General features: G+C 34.2%; 3 protein-coding genes across 6 annotated transcripts; 1 reads left to right on the top strand and 2 right to left on the bottom strand.

Moving 5' to 3' along the window:
* Positions 1-958: 958 nt before the first annotated feature.
* Positions 959-4,091, bottom strand: LOC128188152 (toll-like receptor 3). Its single transcript, XM_052859028.1, has 2 exons — positions 3,939-4,091; positions 959-2,881 (listed from the first exon to the last, which is right to left on the bottom strand). Exons 1-2 carry the CDS (start codon positions 3,939-3,941, stop codon positions 1,292-1,294), a joined length of 1,593 nt encoding a protein of 530 aa, XP_052714988.1. The 5' UTR covers positions 3,942-4,091; the 3' UTR covers positions 959-1,291.
* Positions 4,092-4,920: 829 nt separating this feature from the next.
* On the bottom strand, positions 4,921-7,142 carry LOC128188153 (acyl-coenzyme A diphosphatase FITM2-like). Its single transcript, XM_052859029.1, has one exon. It carries the CDS (start codon positions 7,106-7,108, stop codon positions 6,182-6,184), a length of 927 nt encoding a protein of 308 aa, XP_052714989.1. The 5' UTR covers positions 7,109-7,142; the 3' UTR covers positions 4,921-6,181.
* A 216-nt stretch (positions 7,143-7,358) lies between these two features.
* On the top strand, positions 7,359-22,199 carry LOC128188150 (zinc finger protein ZFAT-like). 4 transcript variants are annotated; one of them, XM_052859026.1, is made up of 16 exons: positions 7,359-7,391; positions 14,665-14,883; positions 15,083-15,256; positions 15,398-15,499; positions 15,698-15,832; positions 16,295-16,822; positions 17,045-17,848; positions 17,958-18,392; positions 18,664-18,886; positions 18,999-19,123; positions 19,338-19,617; positions 19,828-20,044; positions 20,471-20,611; positions 20,868-20,979; positions 21,095-21,174; positions 21,463-22,199. In XM_052859026.1, the coding sequence occupies exons 2-16, from the start codon at positions 14,715-14,717 to the stop codon at positions 21,772-21,774; spliced, it is 3,837 nt and encodes a 1,278-aa protein (XP_052714986.1). In that variant the 5' UTR covers positions 7,359-7,391; positions 14,665-14,714; the 3' UTR covers positions 21,775-22,199. The 4 variants fall into 4 exon arrangements, with proteins under 4 accessions (XP_052714986.1, XP_052714985.1, XP_052714984.1 ...); XM_052859025.1 differs by having other exon boundaries at positions 7,359-7,451; XM_052859024.1 differs by lacking the exon at positions 7,359-7,391 and adding an exon at positions 7,507-7,721.
* The last annotated feature ends 580 nt before the right edge of the window (positions 22,200-22,779 follow it).

Genomic DNA, 22,779 nt, shown 5'->3' with positions numbered 1-22,779 from the left:
TAAACCAACTTGAACTTTACAATTTTTTTTTTCGACATGTAAATTGTCGTGTTGCTTTAAGGCTCAAACTCACTTACCATGATAACGATTACGGGCATCAAGCGGATAGCATTAAGAAAGTGTACAGTTTCAGACATATTTTGCCCTTTCTAAAAGTTATACTAGTACATGTACTAGTATTACACCAAAAATAACAAACATTAACATTAACTTTGGACAACCATTTGACTTATGACTTAGTCATATCGTTAGCCCAACGGTTGGCAAATTTTTCAATCCGTTCGTCTTTATTTGCTTGCGTTTCTTCTCATTTTCTTGTTCGACAAAAACGTTCAATTTCACAAGAAAGATCCGATGTTGTCCGTTGATTTTTGGCAGGAAGGTTTGAGCATACATGTTTAAAACTCAACCTGACACCATTAGTAAGGCGACATGTGGTAGGGAGCCTGCTTTCCATGTTTTGAAGAAAAAAATCATACATTTTTCTCATAATTTCTAAAGAAAAATAAACGTACAAGCCCATTGGCCACTCCATTTTATGTTTGGACCCTTCACTTGAAAATGAAATACATACTTGCACACGACTGTTATACATTTAGTACCCGCAATGTATGTACACATCGTGTACTAATATAAGTGATCAACGAGGGAGTGTGAAAATGACAGCTAGAGTTCCATAAACACACTTTTCTACAGTATACATGTAGATTTTTGTTGGCTAAGACCAACACGAGACCAGCTATTACTTTAACTTCTTCGCTGGCTTTTAGTGTAGAGAATACTCTATATAGCTATTGCTTGATCGGCGATACTCCCGAATACCGTATCTCCAGAAGATAGTTTTTGAGAGAAAAATATCTTGATAAAGCTAAAACGCATGCCTCCAACTTTCTACCAGTACAATCTACATTAGTTGTGCTTAATGTACCAAGCAATAAATTCTGATATAATCATTGTTTGAAATATTTATTTATTTCGATTGTGTGACTTTACATTATAATTGACTATGCATGTAACAACAATGAATGAGACAGCAGCATTGTGACACATGTTCAACTTTACATGGCGTTATAATGTGAAATAGAGAGTATGAAGAATAATGATTGTGATTTTGACCAGAAGAGTACTAGCAATGAACAATGAACACTCACGCAAAAAATAAAAATTAAAATAACACGATTTCTGTGAAGAATGATTTTTGTTTATATTTATGCGAATTTAACATGTGTTTTCTTTTTTTCAGATGTCGCCACGACCACCTCTCTTTTTAGCAGTGTCAATTCTAGCTCGATTAGGTAAGTGGAGATAATTTCCTGTATCTGGGCTTTCTTTTTGGCTTTTCTCTTCTCTCTCTATAGCAAACTACTATATCGGTAACACAAACTACTATCACCATTAGACCACAAAGAACCATGGCGGTGATCACGATCGTGTTGAATGGCCGACAGTCGGTAGGTAATGGATTAAAATCAGCAAGCGACTTGTTTTTCCTATCCATTGGAAAATCACACACATATTGCTTTTTGTTGTTCAATATATCATGATACAATTTATTTTGCTTTGCCCATATTATGAATGGGACCAAATCGCACGTACATCGAAATGGGTTTCCTTTGAGATTCAATTCTTTAATTGAGGTAGGTAGAAAGTCAGTGTCTAGATATCCTATCGCATTGTTTTCAAGATTTAATGTCTCAAGTTTCCCGCTTTGAAATGTTGGTTGATGCCATTGCGGTATGCTATTATTCGTTAAGATAACGGTCTTCAAGTTATGCAACTTCAAAAAGACACTAGGCAAGAATTTTAAGTTATTATTGCTCGCATTAATACATTGAAGATTTGTCAGTTGACCTAAAAGAGATCCAATGCCATCATCACTCCATGTACTCAAGTTTATATGACTAATCTCCAAGTGTAGAAGGTTTTTCAAATTCCTGAAAATATGCAGATTATCTTTTGTTTCATTAAACTTCATTTGGATATTATTCATTTTCAATTCTTTTAATGGCGTATTCAGTATGGGCAGCTGGTAAATATTGAATGATTCGCTTATGCTGAGATTTTGTAGGTTTGGTAGAAATCGAAAGCTGTCGTTGTACAAACCATCTTCAAATAAACAATGGTCTAAATCAAGTACTGTTAGATTGTGTAAACAGTTGTCCTTTACATCTGTTGCTGAAACGTTTACAAATGTGGATGAAAGATGAAATTCGGTAAGGTTTGGCAATATACACGTTGAATTGCTATTTTTGAATAATTTGGTCCAGAAGAAGGATGTACCCGTTACAAACAGGTGTGTTAGCGGCAATTCCTCTTTGACGTTATCAGATACAAAGTGCCTGAATTGAAGACTCTGGCTGAGGTCGAGGCTGGTTAAGTATTTCAAGTCCTGGATCCATTTCAATGGAAAAGTTGTTATGTGGTTCGACCGTAACGTTAGATATTTGAGTGTCGATGGGAATATAGTGTAGATAGCCTTTAAATTTTCATCGTTTAATGATATGTTGTTCAGTGTTAAATTTTCTAATTTTGTTTTATCGATGCCAGTCAAGTTGTTAAGACACTGAGATACATTTGGGTTTGTGCTGAATTCTAGATTTGTAAGATTTGTAAAATTGACAAAGAAACCGTTTTCAATCCATCTGGTTGATGTGTTAACCAAAGAAAGAACTTCTATATCTTTCATACAGTCACGAAACTCGCTTATTGTTAAGTTCGGTAAAGAAATATTTGAAATTTTGCAGTTATGGTTAGGAGGTGCAAGGCTGTTGTGGCTGTGATGGTAACATGGACACTCGCGGTGTTCAGGATTGCAATCTCCTTTTTGAAAGGGAACCAAGATGACGTAAAAAATGGTAAATATCCAAAATATCAGCAAATTCTAAAAAAGAAAGAGATTTTAATTGTGTTTTTTTTGTAAAGAAATTACCAGAATCAGCAAATTGTATAAACAATAGTTTATTGCAAACCCAATGCATTACACTTTATCCTGCCTTTGCCCCCCCCCCCCCCCCCCCCCCCCCCCCGTTTTCGAAAAATGGTAATCTAATAAAACAAAGTTATATTCGGTCAATGTCCAAAATTATTAATGTAGCTTAGCTCGTCCATTCATCCGATTCAATGTTTGTAATGCGATGTGTATGCTGACAATACACTTTTTCATTCAGCTTGACGGTATGTACAAGTATTCAATATATATGAGGAGAATTTATCTTACTTTTGTGCATAAATGCAGAGACTAGAATCATATGAAATGAGCACAGAACTTACAGTATAAAGTTTACTTTATTTGTAAACTGGTTCGCGATTTTTAAACGTGAACTGTCCAGTCTAGTTTATTATCGTATAAATTATGTTGCTATTCAATTCATTCTGAGGTTATTTTCTTGCATGGGGTATTCCATGGCGTCAACTGCAGAAATGCACAAAAGGTCGAAAGTAGTTAGGAAGGAGGTGGATCAATATATGTGAACTATACTGAGATATATAAACGATATCTTGGATTTGGTCGAAGCTTAAATATAGCTCAGTAATCTTTTCTTCTAACATGTTTTCTTATCCATGCCCCAAAACCGCTAATATCACAAGACAGAGATTCCACCTCGTCCCACATGGAATTTATTGATCACTTAAAAACTACATTCCATGTTTGCTTATACCTTACAAAAAAAATGTTTATCGTACTTCGCCGGCAAAATGGAGTAGGAAATATTTTGTTGTTTTTTAATATTGGAAAAATTTATTCTACCGGGTATTAAAAATGTACACTTCTTTCCTCATTTGAAAACCCGCAAAGTTTTACACATGGAAAATTAAATTCTATCTCAGAGAGAGAGAGAGAGAGAGAGAGAGAGAGAGAGAGAGAGAGAGAGAATTTTTCATCGTGCAATTTACAAGAAATAATAACAGCTACATGCACAGTGACTCTCTAATCTTACCATGCCTTTAGGTTAGTAAGATCTCATTGTTCCATGAAACACATGTGGCTTGCTTGTAAAGGAAGTGTTTTGTTGAGTATGTTAATTTAGATATTCTGGATTTTTTCCGGGTTTTAAAAAGGTACATAAAAATACGAAAGACGAATACTGTCATAAAAAAATAATAATTATTCCATTCGTAATTACCGGTATGAGGAAACAATCTGGTTATCTCATTAAAGTAGATAATTGTCTCACAATTACTAAATATGGATCACAAAACCAGATCTTGTAATATTACGAGATTATGATCTCTTACATGTAATGACGAGATTTTTACTTGCTTAAATGCTAACATTTTGAACAATAAAATCTACTTAATCTCAAATGAGATACTGAGTATCGCGCTTCACAACGTAACACACGTAGATCTTTACAATGCAGGGAACTGTACGGCATTTACATATCCCAGGTTTCAAGGGATAAGTTGAGTTTTTCATCGTCTTTTTTTTTAGACGTAAAACCGTAGGTCAAGTTAACAAATACCTAAGTATATACTATTGTCAACATAAACACGTGACCCGCTTCAAAAACCAACCCCCAGCATCTGAAAGATATGGCTCAGATTCAGCGTTCAAGCCTGTCAAATGCATAAATGTCATAAGACACACAATCCATGCAAGTTTAGTGAAGTTAGGACCAGTAGCACATAGATTTGACTATCAAAGGGCACCTGCTCCAAATGATTTAACCTGCTTAAAAAACCTTTTCCTCCTCCAGCATCTGAAACTTATGGCTCAGATCAGCATCCGAGTCCACACTAGTGAGTGAAGTAGGTCAAATATGCAAGCTTGGTAAAGATAGGACATGTTATAACTTAGATACATGACCTGCTCCAAAACTTTAACCAGGTCTGGACACAGACGCCATGTAGTATAAGCAGATTACGTAAACCCACTAAAAACACACCTTTTCTTAAAAAAAAAAACCATGAACATATATGATGTTTTTGTAAAGATTTTTCTTTGACTAGGAAACAAAATAAATGAAGATCAAAGTGAAATACAACATCTTGCATGTGAATACAATATAAGACAATAAATGTTGGTATCAACAGGTCTTTCATAATGTTTGAATTTGTGTTTAAATTGTAATCAATTACTTATACTTGCTGAACATCAATATATAAAACATTCTCTGAGTGAAACTGCAGTTGAAATAATGTTGATAGCTCTTTTTAAAATTATTCATTAATAATTACACGTATAAAATAATTTTTATTAAAAAGTTGAATGCTCAAAGAATATTATGAAATCACAATTTATTATCTACCGATATATACCGTCTACGGTAACAATTTGAACTTGTACAAAATGTCAAACAATTATCCATTTCCTCTACAGGTTTTAAATAAGATTGATTCAAGTTATTTTAAACAAGCTACAACTATTTCAGACAATTGTATAAAAACTAATAAACACACATGAATAATAATTCAGTAAATAATTAGTACAGGTAAAAATATAATATCAACAACCCGAAAATATTGCAACTTTATCATCAGATGAGGGACTCAGGATTGCTTCATTCCTATATGCACAGAGTATTGCTTTAGTATACATTTAATAAAATCAGAATTAAGGTATCTCACTCTGATTGTTTTAAGTTCATAGGGCATTAAAAATTATGTCATATTGTATTGATTTAATTAGCACAGAAATACTGTTATTGCACAACATTCATAATGAAACTTCATCTAAAATCAAGTAACAGAAAAGTTTTTCCTTTTAAGCTCTTTTTCTAAAAATTGTCATCACTGATCCCTCTGTTTTATTTTTTCTTTAATTTATAAAAATCTTTATATTTCAAACACTTTTATTTTAATTGTACAGTAGATATATATTTAACCACTGATTTCAATGATATACTTACCAAGAAGTTCTTGATACGTCATTACAGGAGTTATAAATATACCTTAAAATAAAACAACTCATACAAATGAACTCCATAAAAAAATCTTTAAATAATAAAAATAAAATGATACCATCTTCAGTAACAAGCAAGAGCTCTCAATTCATGCACATGTAAGTAACATTTGTTTAACATACAACCTTAATAAATTACTTTGACTTCTCAACCACATCAAAGGTGCAACACACATAAAAAGTACATGCAATGGTATTGTGAAAGAATATACAAAACTTTCCATCTGAATTTTAGGAAATATTCAAAAGACAACTGACTAAAGGATTTACTGGTATGAATCATCCAACTTTAGTGAATTTCATTGGACTTTCTCCAGGTTTTTGAAGTAGTTTCAATGATCCTGTTTTAGAATATCCAAGAATAAGCCTGTAACTTCCAAACCAGCATGCAACAGCCATAAACACTGCAGTGACTTTCTGTGAAGTGGTGTGGAAGCGGTATATGGTCGAAATAATCAGCATGAATTCCCACAGCACCATAAAAACAGCAGCAACTACAACTGTAATGTTAATATATGGCGTAAGAACTCGATAGTTCTTCCTTCCCTGAAGAAAGTCACTCATTTTTATGTCCTTATTCTTTGGCAAATCAGGATCCTCAAACATTTCGCCAAGTCTTTTCCAGTCCTTAAATATTTTTACCTCTTCAGAAATGGAAAGTAAGTTGTGTATTAGCAAGAAGACATGTCCAGAGATTTCAAATCCTAACCATGATTTTCCATTTTTAATGCACGCATCTTTCCCAATAATTCCTTTCCCAGAACAAACTCCAACTACATTTTCAATGTAATTTATGATAGAGACCATTGTGTACCACCAAAATGTTCCCATGCACAGTCTCAATAAGTGAATTTTTACAGAACTCGTCTTCCCCAAGCAGTAAACATAGCTTGTCTGCGTGATAAATGCTGTTAAGACCAAAAGTGTCCATCCCCAGCCAAGTTTGACGAAATATTGATTAAATACATTATCTTTGTTGGATAAGTAAGTTCTCGGAAGCTGAATCATATCAGCCAAAACTGAACCAATAACGACACCGGCAAAATACAGTCCTATTTTTACTGATGTGTCTACAAGTAGTATTTTTTTGCATACTGTCATCACAAATACTACTATAAAATCTCCTATGTGCGTAGGAGGTGGGACAGGCTTCTTTTCTTGTGTTTTATCGGCACTTTTCTTCGTGGATCCTCTGGTGGACGCCATATTGGTTGTTTACATATTTGACAATTAGTCAAAAGTATAAAATTTACCCAATCGGATATATTTGATTACTCTCTTAATTTTAAAACAAATGTTATTATCAGATTCCATGTCATTTAAATCAACCTTTATTTATTCAAATGAAATGATATTAGTATTCAAAGTTACACATCGAATATTTTAAATGTTTTAAATTAGATAAAAACTGCCCATATATATCCGAAGAAAATATTTTGTATCATTAAGTTTAACAGTTGCGTTCTTGAGCCGCCATTACATACAGCAGGTATAACAGATATTTTTCTTGAATAAGAACCTTTTTTGGAATAACCGATTAAGTTTTGAGGTCTGTATAATGAAATTTGTATATATTACAAAAGAGGTTTACCCAGCATTTTTTCCTATGTAATGCTGGCTCCAAGTTAAAGTTGAGTTGTTAAATGTTACGGATACAAAGTTTCGCATTTTACTCAGTTACACTCTCTAATGGGTCTTACAAAGCTGAAAGTTTAGCGTGTTTTCATTGATTATATACGTTTTCTTGTCGAACAACATTCAAATGCCATTAAGCATTTCTCTGTTTCTAATGCAATGAATTGATGAAACTCCCAAACAGGTTGGGACCAATCTCCCAAATGGGATATAATAGCCCGTTTGGGATATAATAGACCAAATGGGATATAAATTTAAAGTGCAAAAAATAAATTGGTCATATTTTAAAATTTTGGATATAAATCCGCATTTATATGAATCAAATGCAACAACTTTTGGTTAAGAAGTTTTTCTATATGTCTGTAGTTTGTAAGATTGATCCCCAAGAAGTTTTGGATATACTGAGGGATCAATCTCCATAATAGTACAGCTACAGAAAAAGTTGTTTACCAAAAGTTGTTGTATTTCATCTATTCTAATGCGAATTTATATAACAAATTTCAAAATCAAAATTTTAAATTTTTTGCACTTTAATATGTAAACGGTGTGACCGTTGGACCGAGCGCATATTTACACAGTGCAGTTTGATTTTTGTATAATAAAATTTATTTAAAACGCACACAGAAAGATCCGCCTGCATGGTTGCCTACTCAAATCATTCGTCAAAGTTAAACTAAACGTCGCGTGCTCAGTCTACATTATGACGTCAAATTTCAGACGTAAAACGTTCAAGTGTCTTCGGAAATAGCCGAAGAGAGTTACGTGATTCCGATTTTTTTTAATTTCTTCTTTCATTGTTCATCAATTAAATTCATATGAATGCCGCTGTATTAAAATTAAATATTTTGTGAAGTATCTAAAAGATCAGTTTCTTGACGTTAATGTTTTTATTTTCCATCTGATAATTTGATAAGACACACATAGAACAAGTCATGTTTCTTGCTTGAAGCACTATTGAAACTTAATTATCTGGTTTCCTTTCTAATTTCTTTTAATTCAAATTATCATTTTTGAAACACTGGAACTTATTTAATCGAGTTCAGGGGCAATAAACATCGATTAGTACCAGTCAATCAATGATCGAACTAACTTTTTAAAAACAAATTGGCTGCCAATATGGCGGCACCCAGGGCTGGAAGAAATTTTTTTTGGCCTTAGTACCCCTGATTCAACTTTCATTTTTCACTGATTTTCTTATATATACGTGTTACCATAAATCCTCGCTTTGCGAGGCGGGCTTCGCCCGCCTCTCGCTGCGCTCAGTAAAATTATATCCCATTTGGGCTATTATATCCAATTTGGGAGATTGGTCCCAACCTGCCAAATGGGATATAATACCATGTTTCGGATAAATTAACCCATATGGGATATAAATTTGAAGTGCTTGAATTAAAATGAAAACCTCCTGCCACCAGTACCAGGGAAAAAATCTTGGATGCGGCATGCCTGATATTCAAGAGCTAAGATCATTTAATTAATAAAGGGGGAATGTGATGTTTCTACAGTTAAGCGGGGGGCTGGTATACCTATATGACTCCAACTTCTCAATATTTCAATCTTTTCAAGGTAAATTTAGGAACAATTATGTTTCCTGAGACAAAAAGTGGGGGGGCTGAACCCTCTCTGATGCTATGTGAAATATAGATTAATGGCATTAAATAAAGTTTCACAGATGATAAACTAGGTTTATTAACATTTAACTATATTTACGGTTCATAGACTTTAGTTAACGATTTGTAAACTGTAATTAACGATCCATTTACTATAGTTTTTACCTGCAAAACCATATTTAACGGTTGTAACTATAGTTAAGAAATGATTATCTTAGTTTATCTGTCTGCAAATAACATAAACAATAGATTTTGATGATAAATATAGATCTATTGATTTACATATGTAAACTATAATTTGCATTTGTTTAATATATGGTTATAAGAGTTGTTAATCATAGTTTCACACTCTTGAAACTATATCTATCAGATAAACTTTGTTTTGCAATCGCAAATGGTTGTTTTCAGTGTTAATTATAGTTTTACACTTCTGAAACATAGATGATCGCCTAAACTATGGTTTTCAGATGTAAAATATAGATAACGTTGACGTTTTAGTTTTCTGCTGGTAAACTACAGTTTACAACTGTTAAACCTATAGTTAATCAACTGTGAAACTATGATTAGCTCTTTTTGTGAATTTGGCATGCTATAAATTCCAGCCCTATGCCAGATAACTATGGCATGCCAAATTCACAAAAATGAGCTTTAATCATAGTTTCACAGTTGATAAACTGGGTGTAATGGTTGTTAACTATATTTTACGGACAGAAAACTGTAATTAACAACATTAATCTACCGGTATGTTTCACATATGTTAATCAATTAAAGTTTAAATGATGCGATCTATCATGGCATCTGTGTTTCAGAAGTGTTAAACTGTAACACTGAAACAACCATTTGTGATTTCAAATCATTGTTTAATCTGATATAGTTTCATGATTGTGTAACTATGATTAAAAACTGACAAGTATATAATTAACCAATGTAAATTGTTTAGAACTGTTAAATTTGGTTTTACAGATAGAAACTAAGATGTATAATTAATGAATCCTTAACTATAGTTAAATTGTAAACTATAATTTACGGTTTGTAAACTATAGTGTACAGGTACCTATAGTTTAGGGTTTGTAAATTAAAGTTAAGGGTAGATAAATCTAGTTTATCATTGTTTTGATATTGTTTGTTTATCTTTGTGAATTTGGCATGCCATAGATAACTCTGTTGATAGAGCACCTGATTGGAGACTCAGAGGTCCTGGATTTGAATCCATCCCTGCATATCTGTCAATTGTTTTTTTCCCTTTTATTACACAATAAATCTTGGCTAAACAGTGAACTGATTCAGTTTGACATTCAACACATTTACCAACTTTTTAAAACAATTTCAGATTTTCAAATACTGTAGGTTGATTTACATCCTTTTTTACTTTCTTTGTATTACTTGATATATCTCACCAAATTGGTGAAAATCTTGGATGAAAACCTTTTTTGGCTAAGCAACAGCGCCAACAAAAACCATACATTAAACTATACTGTGTATTAGGTGTTTAAAGTATCCTGGTATAAGAGCAATAACGCATGTACGTTAAAATAAGGTTACAGTTATTTTGCGGTTGCTTCAGGTCACTGAACTTAGGCAAGTTAGTCAGCTTACATGTACCAGCAATTATCTAGTGATGCCATGGAATAGAACATTTGCACATTTTTAAAATCTATCCTGGTTTACTTGCTTGTAAAATTGTCAAGGACTTTTCTATTTTTCTTAAGGAAATGATAGTAAATGTCTCAATAATTTCCAAACAGCCCCTGTACTAAACTTGCATGTCTGGGCAAATTCAAGATGGCCGAGATAAAACCAAGTTTTCAAAGATGAGAAAAAAACCTTGTGTGCAGAACCAATGATAAAGAACTTTTTTCATGGGTAAAGAGTATGCAAAGACCTTGAATCAGTCTCTAGGTCCATTCAAGGAAAATTTTGGTTTGTTAGAATTCTATTCTTTCTACACAGTTCACAGTTTGTACGTGTCTGCATGTTTGCAAAAAATATGCAAGGCCTTAGTGATGTAAACTAGAAAACTGACCAGTCAGGAATGGCCCCGCTATGATAATTAATATAGAGAAGTGAAAAAAAACTTTGAATTCCATCCTCTTTATATTAACAATGATGAAAAATAAATGCCCGGCATAAGATGTAAAGAACTGCAATATATAGGATCTCATGATTTGTAGTTGGATAACACACAAGTTGGATAAAAATCATATTATACTACAAATCATATGAGATTCTATTTATCCCATGTTTTATACACCACAATCAATGTTTACACTGTTTATAAAACTCCACATTATTTTACTTCATTATGCCTACGCAAATCCCGTTGTAAAGTCACAACTGTGGAATATCAAAAAAATATCCAATGAGTCATATCCATGGGATAAAGGAGGTTAATATGTGATGAAATAAAATTTGTTAAAAAAACAAAGAATTGATACCAATGCAATGATACCTAGGCTTTGCCTCAACTTCAAACAAACATCACTTGCAGACACATAAAGACAGACCTTAGATTTTCTGAAACAGGCAAGATAATTAATCTCAGGGGATTAATTACCCTGCTCTCATCCATTTATTGAATTTAATCAGGGCTTACAGAAGGAACATTTTCAGGTACTATTCTTAAGTTTCCTTTAATATAAACATAGCAACCAAAAACAACAACAACACCAAAACATCCATTAAAAAAGAAAAAAAAAAGAATAAAAAAACTGATATCTAATAATTTTTTTTTTTTTAAATTTATTGTAATTCACATATTTTTTTTTATTCTACAGAATATAAGTATTTGGACTAGAATGAAATATATTCTTTATCAAATACCATCCTTTAAACCTTTAAACTGAGGGGTAAAAATATTTGGGTGCAGCACATGGAATGAGAGTTTGATTTGCTTCAAAACAAACATCAGTGCAGACAAAGGTGTTCATTAATCTCATATGACAGATAGAGATAACTTAAGCCTCTAAATTTTCTGCAGCAGGCAAGATAATTAATCCCAGAGATAAGCCTCTAAATTTTCTGCAGCAGGCAAGATAATTAATCCCAGGGGATTTTAAATTGTTCTGCTCTCTCATCCTTTTTTCTTCTAAATTTACAATAAGTTTTTTTTTTTCAGAAATGACAGAATGGGGTTATTATCTGATTACCTGTTAAAATTAACAGCATTAAGGCAGAAAAAAATAAAATAAACTAGATACGATCTCGTTACGAGTAACGAGTAGGTCTTCCGTTCAATTTTTAAACGATACGATTAAAATATCAATAAAATTTCTGAATTCCACCTCAAACACTCCCTTTCAGATAATGTATACGATTGTCAATATCCTTTAAAATGCATAACAAAGTGTTTTGCTTTTTCACATTTTGCATATTAAAGATTTAAGAGTTTAGTCCCCTAAAATCAATAATTACGTCATCAATAGGTGTGGCAATGCGTTTTACAAACTGATATAGTTATGATCAAAAACTTTGTTTCTGTAATGCATAATAAAATCTTTATGGTTTTTAAGGTATATAAAAAAGACTTTACGAGTGGCTTGGCCCCTAATTTAAGGGTCCAGCCCCTTTTTCTTGAATTCGGTCGAAAGGTCTCACAAATTCTAACATTTTTTGTTATTACACGTATCTAAAAGTGTTGATCATATTTGAGATACAAATGTTTGAATATTTAAGGGGCCAGCCCTCTAGATCCTTAATGGGGACAGATATTGGTGTTTTGATTGATGGAATCGATTAGAATTATCAACGCAAGCATTTTCTCTTTTACAAAGCTTAACAAAATATGTCTCCTTCTCTAGATATATTGTCTCAAAGTTTAAGTACTTTGGCCCCTAAAAATCCCTAATTACGTAATAAATGGGCGTGGCAATGATTTTTCCTGATAGATATTGTTACGATCAACAACTTTGCTTCTATAATGCATTACGAAATCTTTATCATTTTTAAGTTTCCTGTAATAGAGTTAACGAGTGTCTTGGCCCCTAATTTAAGGGGCCAGCCCCTTTTTCTTGAATTCAATCGAAAGGTCTTACAAATTCTAACATTTTTTGTGCTTACATCTATTAAAAATTGTTTATCATTTTTGAGATACAAATGTTTGAATATTTCAGGGGCCAGCCCTCTAGATCCCTAATGGGGACGGAAATTCGTGTTGTGATAAGTGGAATCGATTTAAATCATAAATTCAAACATTTTCTCTTCTACGATGTCTAACAAAATATTTTTACTTTTCTAGTTATATTGCGTCAAAGTTTAAATACTCTGGCCCCTAAAAATCCCTAATTACGTAATAAATGGGCGTGGCAATGATTTTTTCTAATAGATATTGGTACGATCAACAACTTTGCTTCTATAATGCATTACAAAATCTTTATCGTTTTTAAGTTATTTGTATTAGAGTTTATAAGTGTTTTGGCCCCTAGATAAAGGGGCCAGCCCCTTTTTCTTAAATTTGTTGGAAAGAACTTTCGATTATCTACCACTTTTGTTATATATGTCTTAACAAAATATTAACTGATAAAAAGATACAGATCAAAATGTATGAAGTTTTTGATGCAAAATTCGTATCCAATTTTCGAGCCTAGGCGAGCTCAAAGGAATGGCGCCACTGGCACAAAAAAAATACGTTCTGCACATCTTCAAACTATGGTCTACCTATCCTGAAAATTTCATATTTATATCTCTTATAGTCTCTGAGTTTATGTCTGCACAAAATGGGTCGTAAAAACTTACAAAATCGGCCGTAAATCGGAACCGGAAGTGACGATTTCAAAATTTCAAAAAACTTCTAGAATTATGACCACTGGCAATCATCTGTGAAAAAATGGTCGAAATCGGCCAAATAGTTTTCGAGATATCGCGTGCACAAATTTTGTGGAAAAAAATAATAATAATAATAATAAGAAACAGTACGAAAACAATAAGGTCTTCCGTTGGAAACGGAAGACCTTAATAATTAAAAAATAAAATAGCGTGGAAGGTTAATTAATCCCAAAGGACAAATATTGCACAGCCTTCCATGTATATACAATGGTAACATTCTCAGCAGTTATCTCTCTTTTCTCATTCATTCTCAGCAGTTATCTCTCTTTGCCCATTCATTCTAATGCATAGTTAGGAATATACCCCACCACACCAGCTCCAAACCAGAAGACATAGAGAACCAAACTTAGCATCAAAATATGTATTTCTGCCTTCTGAAATACCATACCAAATTTGAACTTGATTGGGCAACCATAAAAAAAGTTATTAGAAAAAAACACGAAATTTGTGGACGGAAGAGTGACAGACGGACGGACAGAAGGACGGACGGACAGAGTGATTACTATAGGGCACCTGCAAATCCTTGCGGGGCCCTAATAAGAATATGTTCATTATGACATCATAATAACATCAAGATTGAATATTTATTATATTGTAAAAATGATTTAAAATAATAAATTTGAAAACATTTCGTTTTATATTACATGTAATTATGTATTGATAAACTTTATTTGATAATTTCTCTTTGCTAAACAGTTTGAGGATTGACGGGAGGTACCTATGTGAAAGCCAGACCAAGTCTATTGATGGCTATGGACACATTTATTTGCGGGTCATGCCAGATGACCTTCAATGACATTGAACAGTTTGTCATTCATAAAAAGGACTGCAATGTCAACCTTCTGGCTGCGTCCTGTCAGCAGGAACCACAGGGAGAGGGCCAGGATGAGGGGCAGGTGGTGGTGGCCTCCACAGGTCTGTTATATTGTAGTGTACACTGTCAATTACATGGAAGCTGGTAAACTGCATGATAATTTCTATCAATTTCTGCATTTAATAATAAATTAATTATTTCTATTTCATGTAGAGGAATGTTTGACACTGCAACAGAAGCCAGACTTATCATATCAATGACTAAACCAGTTCTCAACATAAAACATTCAATATTCTACAGATTCCAATGCAGAAAACCAGCTAATGGCATTCCCAGAAGGAAGCCGTGTGATCTCTACAGAGATGGTGGATGCCCTGACAGGAGAGCAGCAGACAGTTATTATCATCCAATCAGCTCAGGGAGCTGAAGTTCAAGGGTCAATGCCAGGGGTCTCCCTCACACCACAAACTCCAGGTTCTTAAATTGTTCCACAGTACATTTTGCCCCTAAACATACATGTATTACAAAGTTAATTCAAATTATTTTTTATAGTTCTTTTGTGTTTAATGAAGCATGAAGTGTATCAATAAATCGTTTTTAAAAATTTATTTGTAGCAACAGGGAAAAAAAGAGGAAGACCAAAAAAGGATAAATCAGAGGTTTCAACTTCTGCAGTAAAAGTTGAAAGAGTTGAAAAACCTTCAATTCCAGATATGGGTGGGTGTTAAAACTGTGATCTGAGTAGATTTCAGAATACTAGAACACAGAATATTATCTCTCCGTAGTGAAGTTGTCTGGCACTAGTATTGTAATAACTCTTTGTAAACTGTAGATGTTCTTCCAAAGTGTCTTGTTAAAGAATGTGTGAGGTCCTTTTGTTTTGAAAATGTTTTTGAATGTGAAACCTCTTTGCAGGGGCTGATGGGAAACTTTACTGTAAGGCATGTAAGAAGTCATTCCACAAGGAGAGGTTTTTCAAGACACATAAATGCATGCCAACAACTGACTATGTGGACATCACCAAGAAAAGTGTCCTCACTGTAGAATATGGTATGTCTGAGAACTTTGATTTTTGATATCTAAATTCTAACTGGTTTCCAGTAGTATGCATCTTCGCTAGCCAAGGGTGACGATCCACGGTGTTTCTCTATTCACCCAAGGTGACGATCCACGGTGTTTCTCTATTCACCCAAGGGTGAATAGAGAAACACCGTGGATCGTCACCCTTGGCTAGCGAAGATGGGTAGTATGAGACACATTAGGATATCAATGTGGATGAAAATATGTCCAATATATAGAATTTTCAAATTATTCAATTTTTGACCATAAAATTCATTATTAATATTGAATAATTTATGTGGCTACTGGTATGTAGGCAAATCATTCATCAAGGCCAGAGTCAATTCCTCCTCAATTAAATACGGTACTGAGTATAGTGAACCACAAACATTGCATGTAGCAGTATTTGGGGTTTAATTTTACAGTATATTCATTTGATACTTGTTTATACAGGGGAAAATGAGGAAGCAGCATCAGATGATGAGGAGGAAGAACTGGACAATGATGAAGACAAGGACTTCAAGGTCAGTGATTACAAAATTAAGGATGTAGAAGAGGAGGAGGATGAAATAGAAGAGGAAGAGGAAGATGATGAAACAGAAGGCCCTCCAAAGAAAAAGAGGAGATCGTACAAACTGCGTATGGATGCTGATGGTGAAGAAAGGGGAGCTAGGCCAACAGATCAGATAGGAGATGTGCCCATCTTTAAAACAGAGGCTGAAAAGTCACAGTTTGAGCAGAGTTTGAATGTGGATTTGAGTTTTGTGGACAACATGTTTAGGCAGCACATGATTGAGCAGGATTTAAATGACAAGGCGACTGTGGCATCTCGGATGACCACAAACACACTGAATCTCTACTCTTGTAATACATGTGATAAGATCTTTAAGACATTGTCTCATATGAGATTGCATTGTCTGACTCACACAGATGCAAAACCTTTCAAATGTCCAAAATGTCCCTACAGTAGCAATGGGAAAGGTAAATATTTATATATTGAGGTGTATATCTGTTTTACTTCTGGATGCACCATACCTGTACTATAGAGTCTAATGTATATATACATGTATGTACTACCAGTATGTAAAACTTTTGTTTTCAGGAACTGAAATTTAAAACAAGATTATTTGAGGAAAACTTGCATGCATATTTACATTGAAGTCTTATTACTCTTTTTCATGCAATAATTTTTATTGATTTCAGGCAACCTGTACACCCACATGAGGAAGCATACAGGACAGTTTTTCCGATGCAAGGTCTGTGATTTCAAATCTGTGAACAAAAGTCATGTATTGGAGCATGAGGCAGTCCATAGTAATGTCAGACACCAGTGTGACATATGTAAAAAGGACTACAACACCCTCAAGTCCCTCATCAATCATATCAGAAAGTACCACAAAAACTCGGGAAGGGGTGATGAGTACCTGTCCTCATTCCTCCAGGGAGGTCGCCAAAGGGGTGCTACTGTCATTCATCAGTGCCATGTGTGTAACAGAAAATTCAAGAAGAAGATTGACAGAGACCGTCACCTGTATGTACACGATATAAAAGACATTCCAACCATCCAGATGTGTAGCCTCTGTGACTATACAGCCAGCAGAAAGGTTTACCTGGAGAAACATTTTCAGAAGCACAGGGTGATTTACAAATGTGTGAAGTGTGAGGACAAGTTTCTCAGCACCATCCGCCTGATTGATCATCTTACCACCTCGCATATACAAGATGATGAAACCACAAAATGGGAGAGCATGTTTGAAGAATGCATAAATAACAGCTTGTATTTACCTGAGCCGGATGAGATGTTGAGCTCGGCTGAGAAGGAGTTTGTCAGTCTGCCAGCGGAGCTATCTCAAACAAATCTTGAAGGAAAGGCCAGAGTTGAAGTGGAACAGATGCCAGAGGAGACCGCAGGGGCCATTGAAGCAATGAAGTCTGAGCAAAAAACAATTCAGGAAGAAAATCTCCAAATGAATGAGATAGATGCCAATTCCCAGAGCAAGAATAATGGTTATAAAGATTAATGCATAAATATTGATTTGCTAAATGCTTAATATAAGATGTTAATGTGAATTAGGAATTATACAGTTGGGTGTGAATTTTGATGCTTTAATTTCAGAGATGAAATCTGAGGACTCTGAGACTAATGAAGATGGGAATGACAAAGAAGAAACAAAGGATGGGCTATCAAATGAAACCAATGACCATGCTGATGATCTACCTTCCACAGAAGTTGATAATACAGTATCTGAGAACATTCCTCTTGGGGAGAATGAAGATATGAGGACCATTTCAAGAAAAGATGACCAGGTATTATCTTCAACTGACCAACCTGGTTCAACCCCAGAAGAGGAAGATGAGGAAAATGAAGAGGGAAGTCCCAAAGAAGACAAAGTGGATTCTGCTGACCTCATTAAAACGCTGGGATATCGCCCTCTTACTCTGCAGATCTTTCACAAGATGAGGGAGACTTTTGGTCATGAAGAATGTGAATATTGTGGAAAGTTGTATTACAACAAGATAGACTATGATCAGCACATCAGAACACACACTGGTAATAAGAGGAAGCTCGAAAGAAAAGCTTGTATTTCCCATTTAGTTTCAATTTTCCAATATGTAGATATGTCTGACCAAAACAAAACTTACAAGTCATGTACTCATATTTTATCCCATCACATATGGGACATAACAAACAATGTCAATACAACTGTTGAAAAAGAATTGAGTAATTGTGGTATCCAAAAATGAATTTTTCATAGACCCCAAAATTTGTGAGTTCTTTTTTTTTTTTTGCCAAATACTGTATTTGCATGTATATCTTGTAGGAGACAACCCTTACCCTTGCTCTATATGTGGTTTCCGTGCCTTAACTAGAGACGGTCTCCAGTCCCATAAAGCCAAAGAACATGAGAAGATGTCATTCCCTTGTAAGGAGTGTAGTTTCACGGCTAACAGCCGATCACAGCTGTGGAATCATAGCCTTGTCCACTCAGGGTTTGGAGAAGACATGGGCATTGAGTGTCCTGAATGTCAACAGAAAATTGGCAGGTACAGAAACTACTGAAGTGAAGTCTTTGAGGATTGTAATTCAATGTGGACCTTCAAATTTTATCTCAGAAGTCTGGCTGTATTTCTATCATGACTTTATTTTCTTGAACAGTTGGTCATTGTTTAAAGAGCATGTGAATGAGGTTCATCCAGATAGCAAAAACAAAGAACTTGTCAAATTACACATCTATGCTGGGTATGAGACCTCTCCCAAACACAAAGTGCAGGGCAAAATAGGTAAGTTAATTTGTGTTCATTAGTTTCAAGTAGTTCTAAGCATTGCCATATTAAAAAATATGTACCTGGTATTTTTGCTTAATCGAACATTTGATACTTAAAATTTACAAAAATTTGGTGACGATGAAACTGTCAAAGCCCTAGATATAATCCACTTATCAAGCAAATGTTTAATATGTATACATGTAATATGTAAATACATGTATGTGCACAGGCCGACGAAGCTACAAGTGCCCTTACTGTGATAAAATGTTCATTCGAGCAAACTCAGAGCTCCAGAAACACATTTGGATCCATGAGGGAGTAAAGCCATTTAAATGCCCCCTCTGCCCACATGCCTGTAGGAGCAAGAACAACCTGCAGGCTCACATGTTGAGGCATTCCAATGAGAAACCCTATACCTGCTCCGAATGTAACAAAGCTTATAAATCTAAAACAGCTCTTCGCTGGCATGTGCGATCCCACAAGGCAGGGAGACTTTTCAAATGTACAAAGTAAGTGTTTTGTCCAACTGGGTAATATAAAAACACCTTATTATACAATACTATAGTATCAGATATCAATTTTTTTGCACAGTGTTAACAAACTTCAACTTCACAAGAGACTCATCACTTAAACATTCTATGCATTTTTTCAATATCTAGATGTACATGAAACAAAAATATTGCGAGGAAATAAGTTTTTTTGTTTTATTTGTAAACTAGGTGTCCTTATGAGGCCACACAAGCGGCCCATCTGAGACGCCACATGGAGATCCACAATGTCATCAAGAAGTACGCCTGCCAGCACTGCAGCTACACAGCCAACACTCTGAGCTACCTGAAAGTTCACCACACCAGGAGCCACAAGGGGCTGCCCTACAAAAATGTGGATGTGCCCGTGGTGGAGGAGACAGGCATGGGTTCTTCTGGTGCATCCCAGGTAAAGCCTTTTACAGTAAAATACAGACACACACTTATATTGAATTCAAGCTTACAACAAAGCCAGTTTCATCCCTCTAATCTTAAAATTGTGTTAAAACATTTTGAATATAACAAATAACAATTAGATGCATCAAAGTCACTCATTTTCTGGAGCTGTGCTCAAAGCATGTTTTACTATACAAAAAGGAACTTTTAATCTGTTTTGTATATGTGATTATGATAAAATGTGTAGGTAATGTGAATTTATATTTGGTGATAGATATAATTGCATAATTTATGATGACTACATCATGTACTTGAATTTTAGTTTGAAATGTTCTGCAGCGCTGCTCTGAAGCTTTACACATCAGGCAATTTATAATAAATCTTAGAATTGCCTTGTTTTAATTCAGTTAATAAACACCTTTATTTTTTTTTTGCTCAGGTTTACAGATGTTTGAGTTGTGATTACCTGTTTGGAAACCTGACTGATCTAAAAAGACATTTAAAAATTCGGCATCATTTGACTCTTACCAATTTTGTTGGATTAGATGGGGAGAAAGGAATATCCAATCTATCAGAACAGGTACTGTCAACCTTTCATTAACTAGTACATTTTATAGTTTACCTTTGATTCTCAAACAGGTAAATATATAAAATACTTTTTAAATGTTAAAAAAAGTATTAGAGGCAAGTGTTAAGTTTTCAGTGTACACCAGTACACATCATTAAGAAGTAAGTCATTACTTTGTTTCATAATAATGTTTTATTGTGTAGTGAAACTAATACCAGTATACATATGAGTATGTGGGTATGTACATGTATATGACTTTTTAATTCAGCAAATGACCTATTCTGAGGAGAATGTTCCTGATGGCATCATAACAGAGGAGGGTCAGGAGGGGTCAGTCCCAGTAATCAGTTCAGTCCAAACTATTGATGCCACATCAACTGGTAAGCTTTCAATACATGTACCATGCTCTTTAGAAAATTTTCCATGTCTGCAGTTAGAAATTGGGTTATACTGTTCTTTCTACAATATAAGCCTTTCCATAAACCTTTGTTTCAGATGTTAACTCTTCACATTTGGATGAGAAAACCGCATCAGCTGTTAATATTTTGCAACAGATTTTTGGAATGTCACAACAGGTAAATTACCAGAAAGAAATAATATGGGGTGGATAGGCATATTATACATTGTAATATTGGCCTAATTTAATTTTATGTACAAACTGTATTTATATGTATATAAAACCAGTAATGGCATTGATGTTCAAAATCATAAATTTTCTTCTGCACTATAGATCAAAGTGGTTCAGTCTGTTTATTTACTTAATCTGTATTAATATTAAAAGAGCTCTAGATTTGTTGGAAAAATTGTTTTATTTGAATAAAAATGACACACTGTTTGTTGATTTATTAAAATTGTGTTAACAGAGCTCAGGAGGACAACAGCAGTTTACTATTCAGTCAGAAACAGGGGAGGTAATGACTGTCAATCCAGAGACCATCATTGTACAGGAGGGAGATGAGCAGGTGCTGGTGACAGACGGGAACCAGCCAGAGGGCGGGCACCAGCAATACGTAATTCAGTACGTCAACCAAGAGCAGATGGAAAACTCCATGGTGGAGATTCAGACCATTCAAGATGTGCAGCATTTCCAGACCATTGAACAAGAGATCATTCAGTCTATGGATACGCATTCTCTTGGAGACAATGTTGTGGAACAGCAGATTGTGCAGAGTTGATGATTCATTATTTTGGACACTTGTACACCATTGGAAAAAACTGTAGAAAATTCATTTGAGAAAAAATCAAAATTTTACATTTTATTGGTAGTGTATATACACATATGTAAATTTACATTTTGATTAATTGTTTAGAATTTCTGGGAGTTTTTAAATGTACTTTTGCAATTTATTTATTCTTTCATTGAGAAGTGATCTACATGTAGCAAGCCTTATTGACATGAACAAGCTAGCAATATTGGTTTATTCAAAGTACCTTGAATACATGAGCAGTAGGGCGGTGGTAGCGATTCATTTCTTTGGAGTTACAGCTTACAGTAAAGAATGGATCAGATTTCTCAAAGCATTATATTTATTGTATTTTTATTGATACTTAATTAAATTATACATGCATGTTAACTTTGTTAATAAATGACTTTTGGGAAGTTGTTGTTTATTAGTCAGTGATTATGAAGAAATTAAGTTACCCTGTACATTGTACATGTATTTAAAAGCAACATCTTTTCATTTCAATAAGTGATCCATAGATTCTTTTTCCTTTGTTAGCTCTGGTCTGAACAGATGGTTTAAGTGGGAATTTCTTATCAAATCTTTCTATTGTTCTCAATGTTGGCCTTGTTGTAAATTTTTCACATTTTCAGCTTCTCATGAACTATCAGTACTTGGCTAATTTCAATCAATCTTTGCAAAAAGTGTCATTTAATGGAGGACTTTAGAGTTAATGGCCAGTGTTAATTATTAGAAATGAAGATCAAACTATGCATTTACTTTTTCTTAAAGTTATGCGAGAGAAGACTTTCTTAGATTAAATACATGTTCACTATACCTAGGGGTGAACCCCTGACTCGGGGGCAATATTTCACATTATTAGTAGATGACATTATGGGCATCATTCATAACCATGCATTTCATTTTTTCATGTATTGGTGTAAATATTCTTGATTTGCCTTTTACACGGTCCCAAGGGTTGTAAGGTCATACTAGTATATTTCACAATTTAGATTC

This window comes from Crassostrea angulata, chromosome 6 (genome assembly GCF_025612915.1).
Source record: "Crassostrea angulata isolate pt1a10 chromosome 6, ASM2561291v2, whole genome shotgun sequence".
Classification (NCBI taxonomy): Eukaryota; Metazoa; Mollusca; class Bivalvia; order Ostreida; family Ostreidae; genus Magallana; species Magallana angulata.
This window is presented reverse-complemented; position numbering and strand designations above follow the sequence as displayed.

Excerpts from the sequence above, each read along its gene's own strand:
- LOC128188153 (XM_052859029.1), bottom strand. The coding sequence starts at position 7,108 with ATGGCGTCCACCAGAGGATCCACGAAGAAAAGTGCCGATAAAACACAA.
- LOC128188150 (XM_052859026.1), top strand. The coding sequence starts at position 14,715 with ATGGCTATGGACACATTTATTTGCGGGTCATGCCAGATGACCTTCAAT. Across the intron at positions 14,884-15,082 it reads GGTGGTGGTGGCCTCCACAG|ATTCCAATGCAGAAAACCAG; the intron begins GTCTGTTATATT and ends AATATTCTACAG. Across the intron at positions 21,175-21,462 it reads TTTTTGGAATGTCACAACAG|AGCTCAGGAGGACAACAGCA; the intron begins GTAAATTACCAG and ends TTGTGTTAACAG.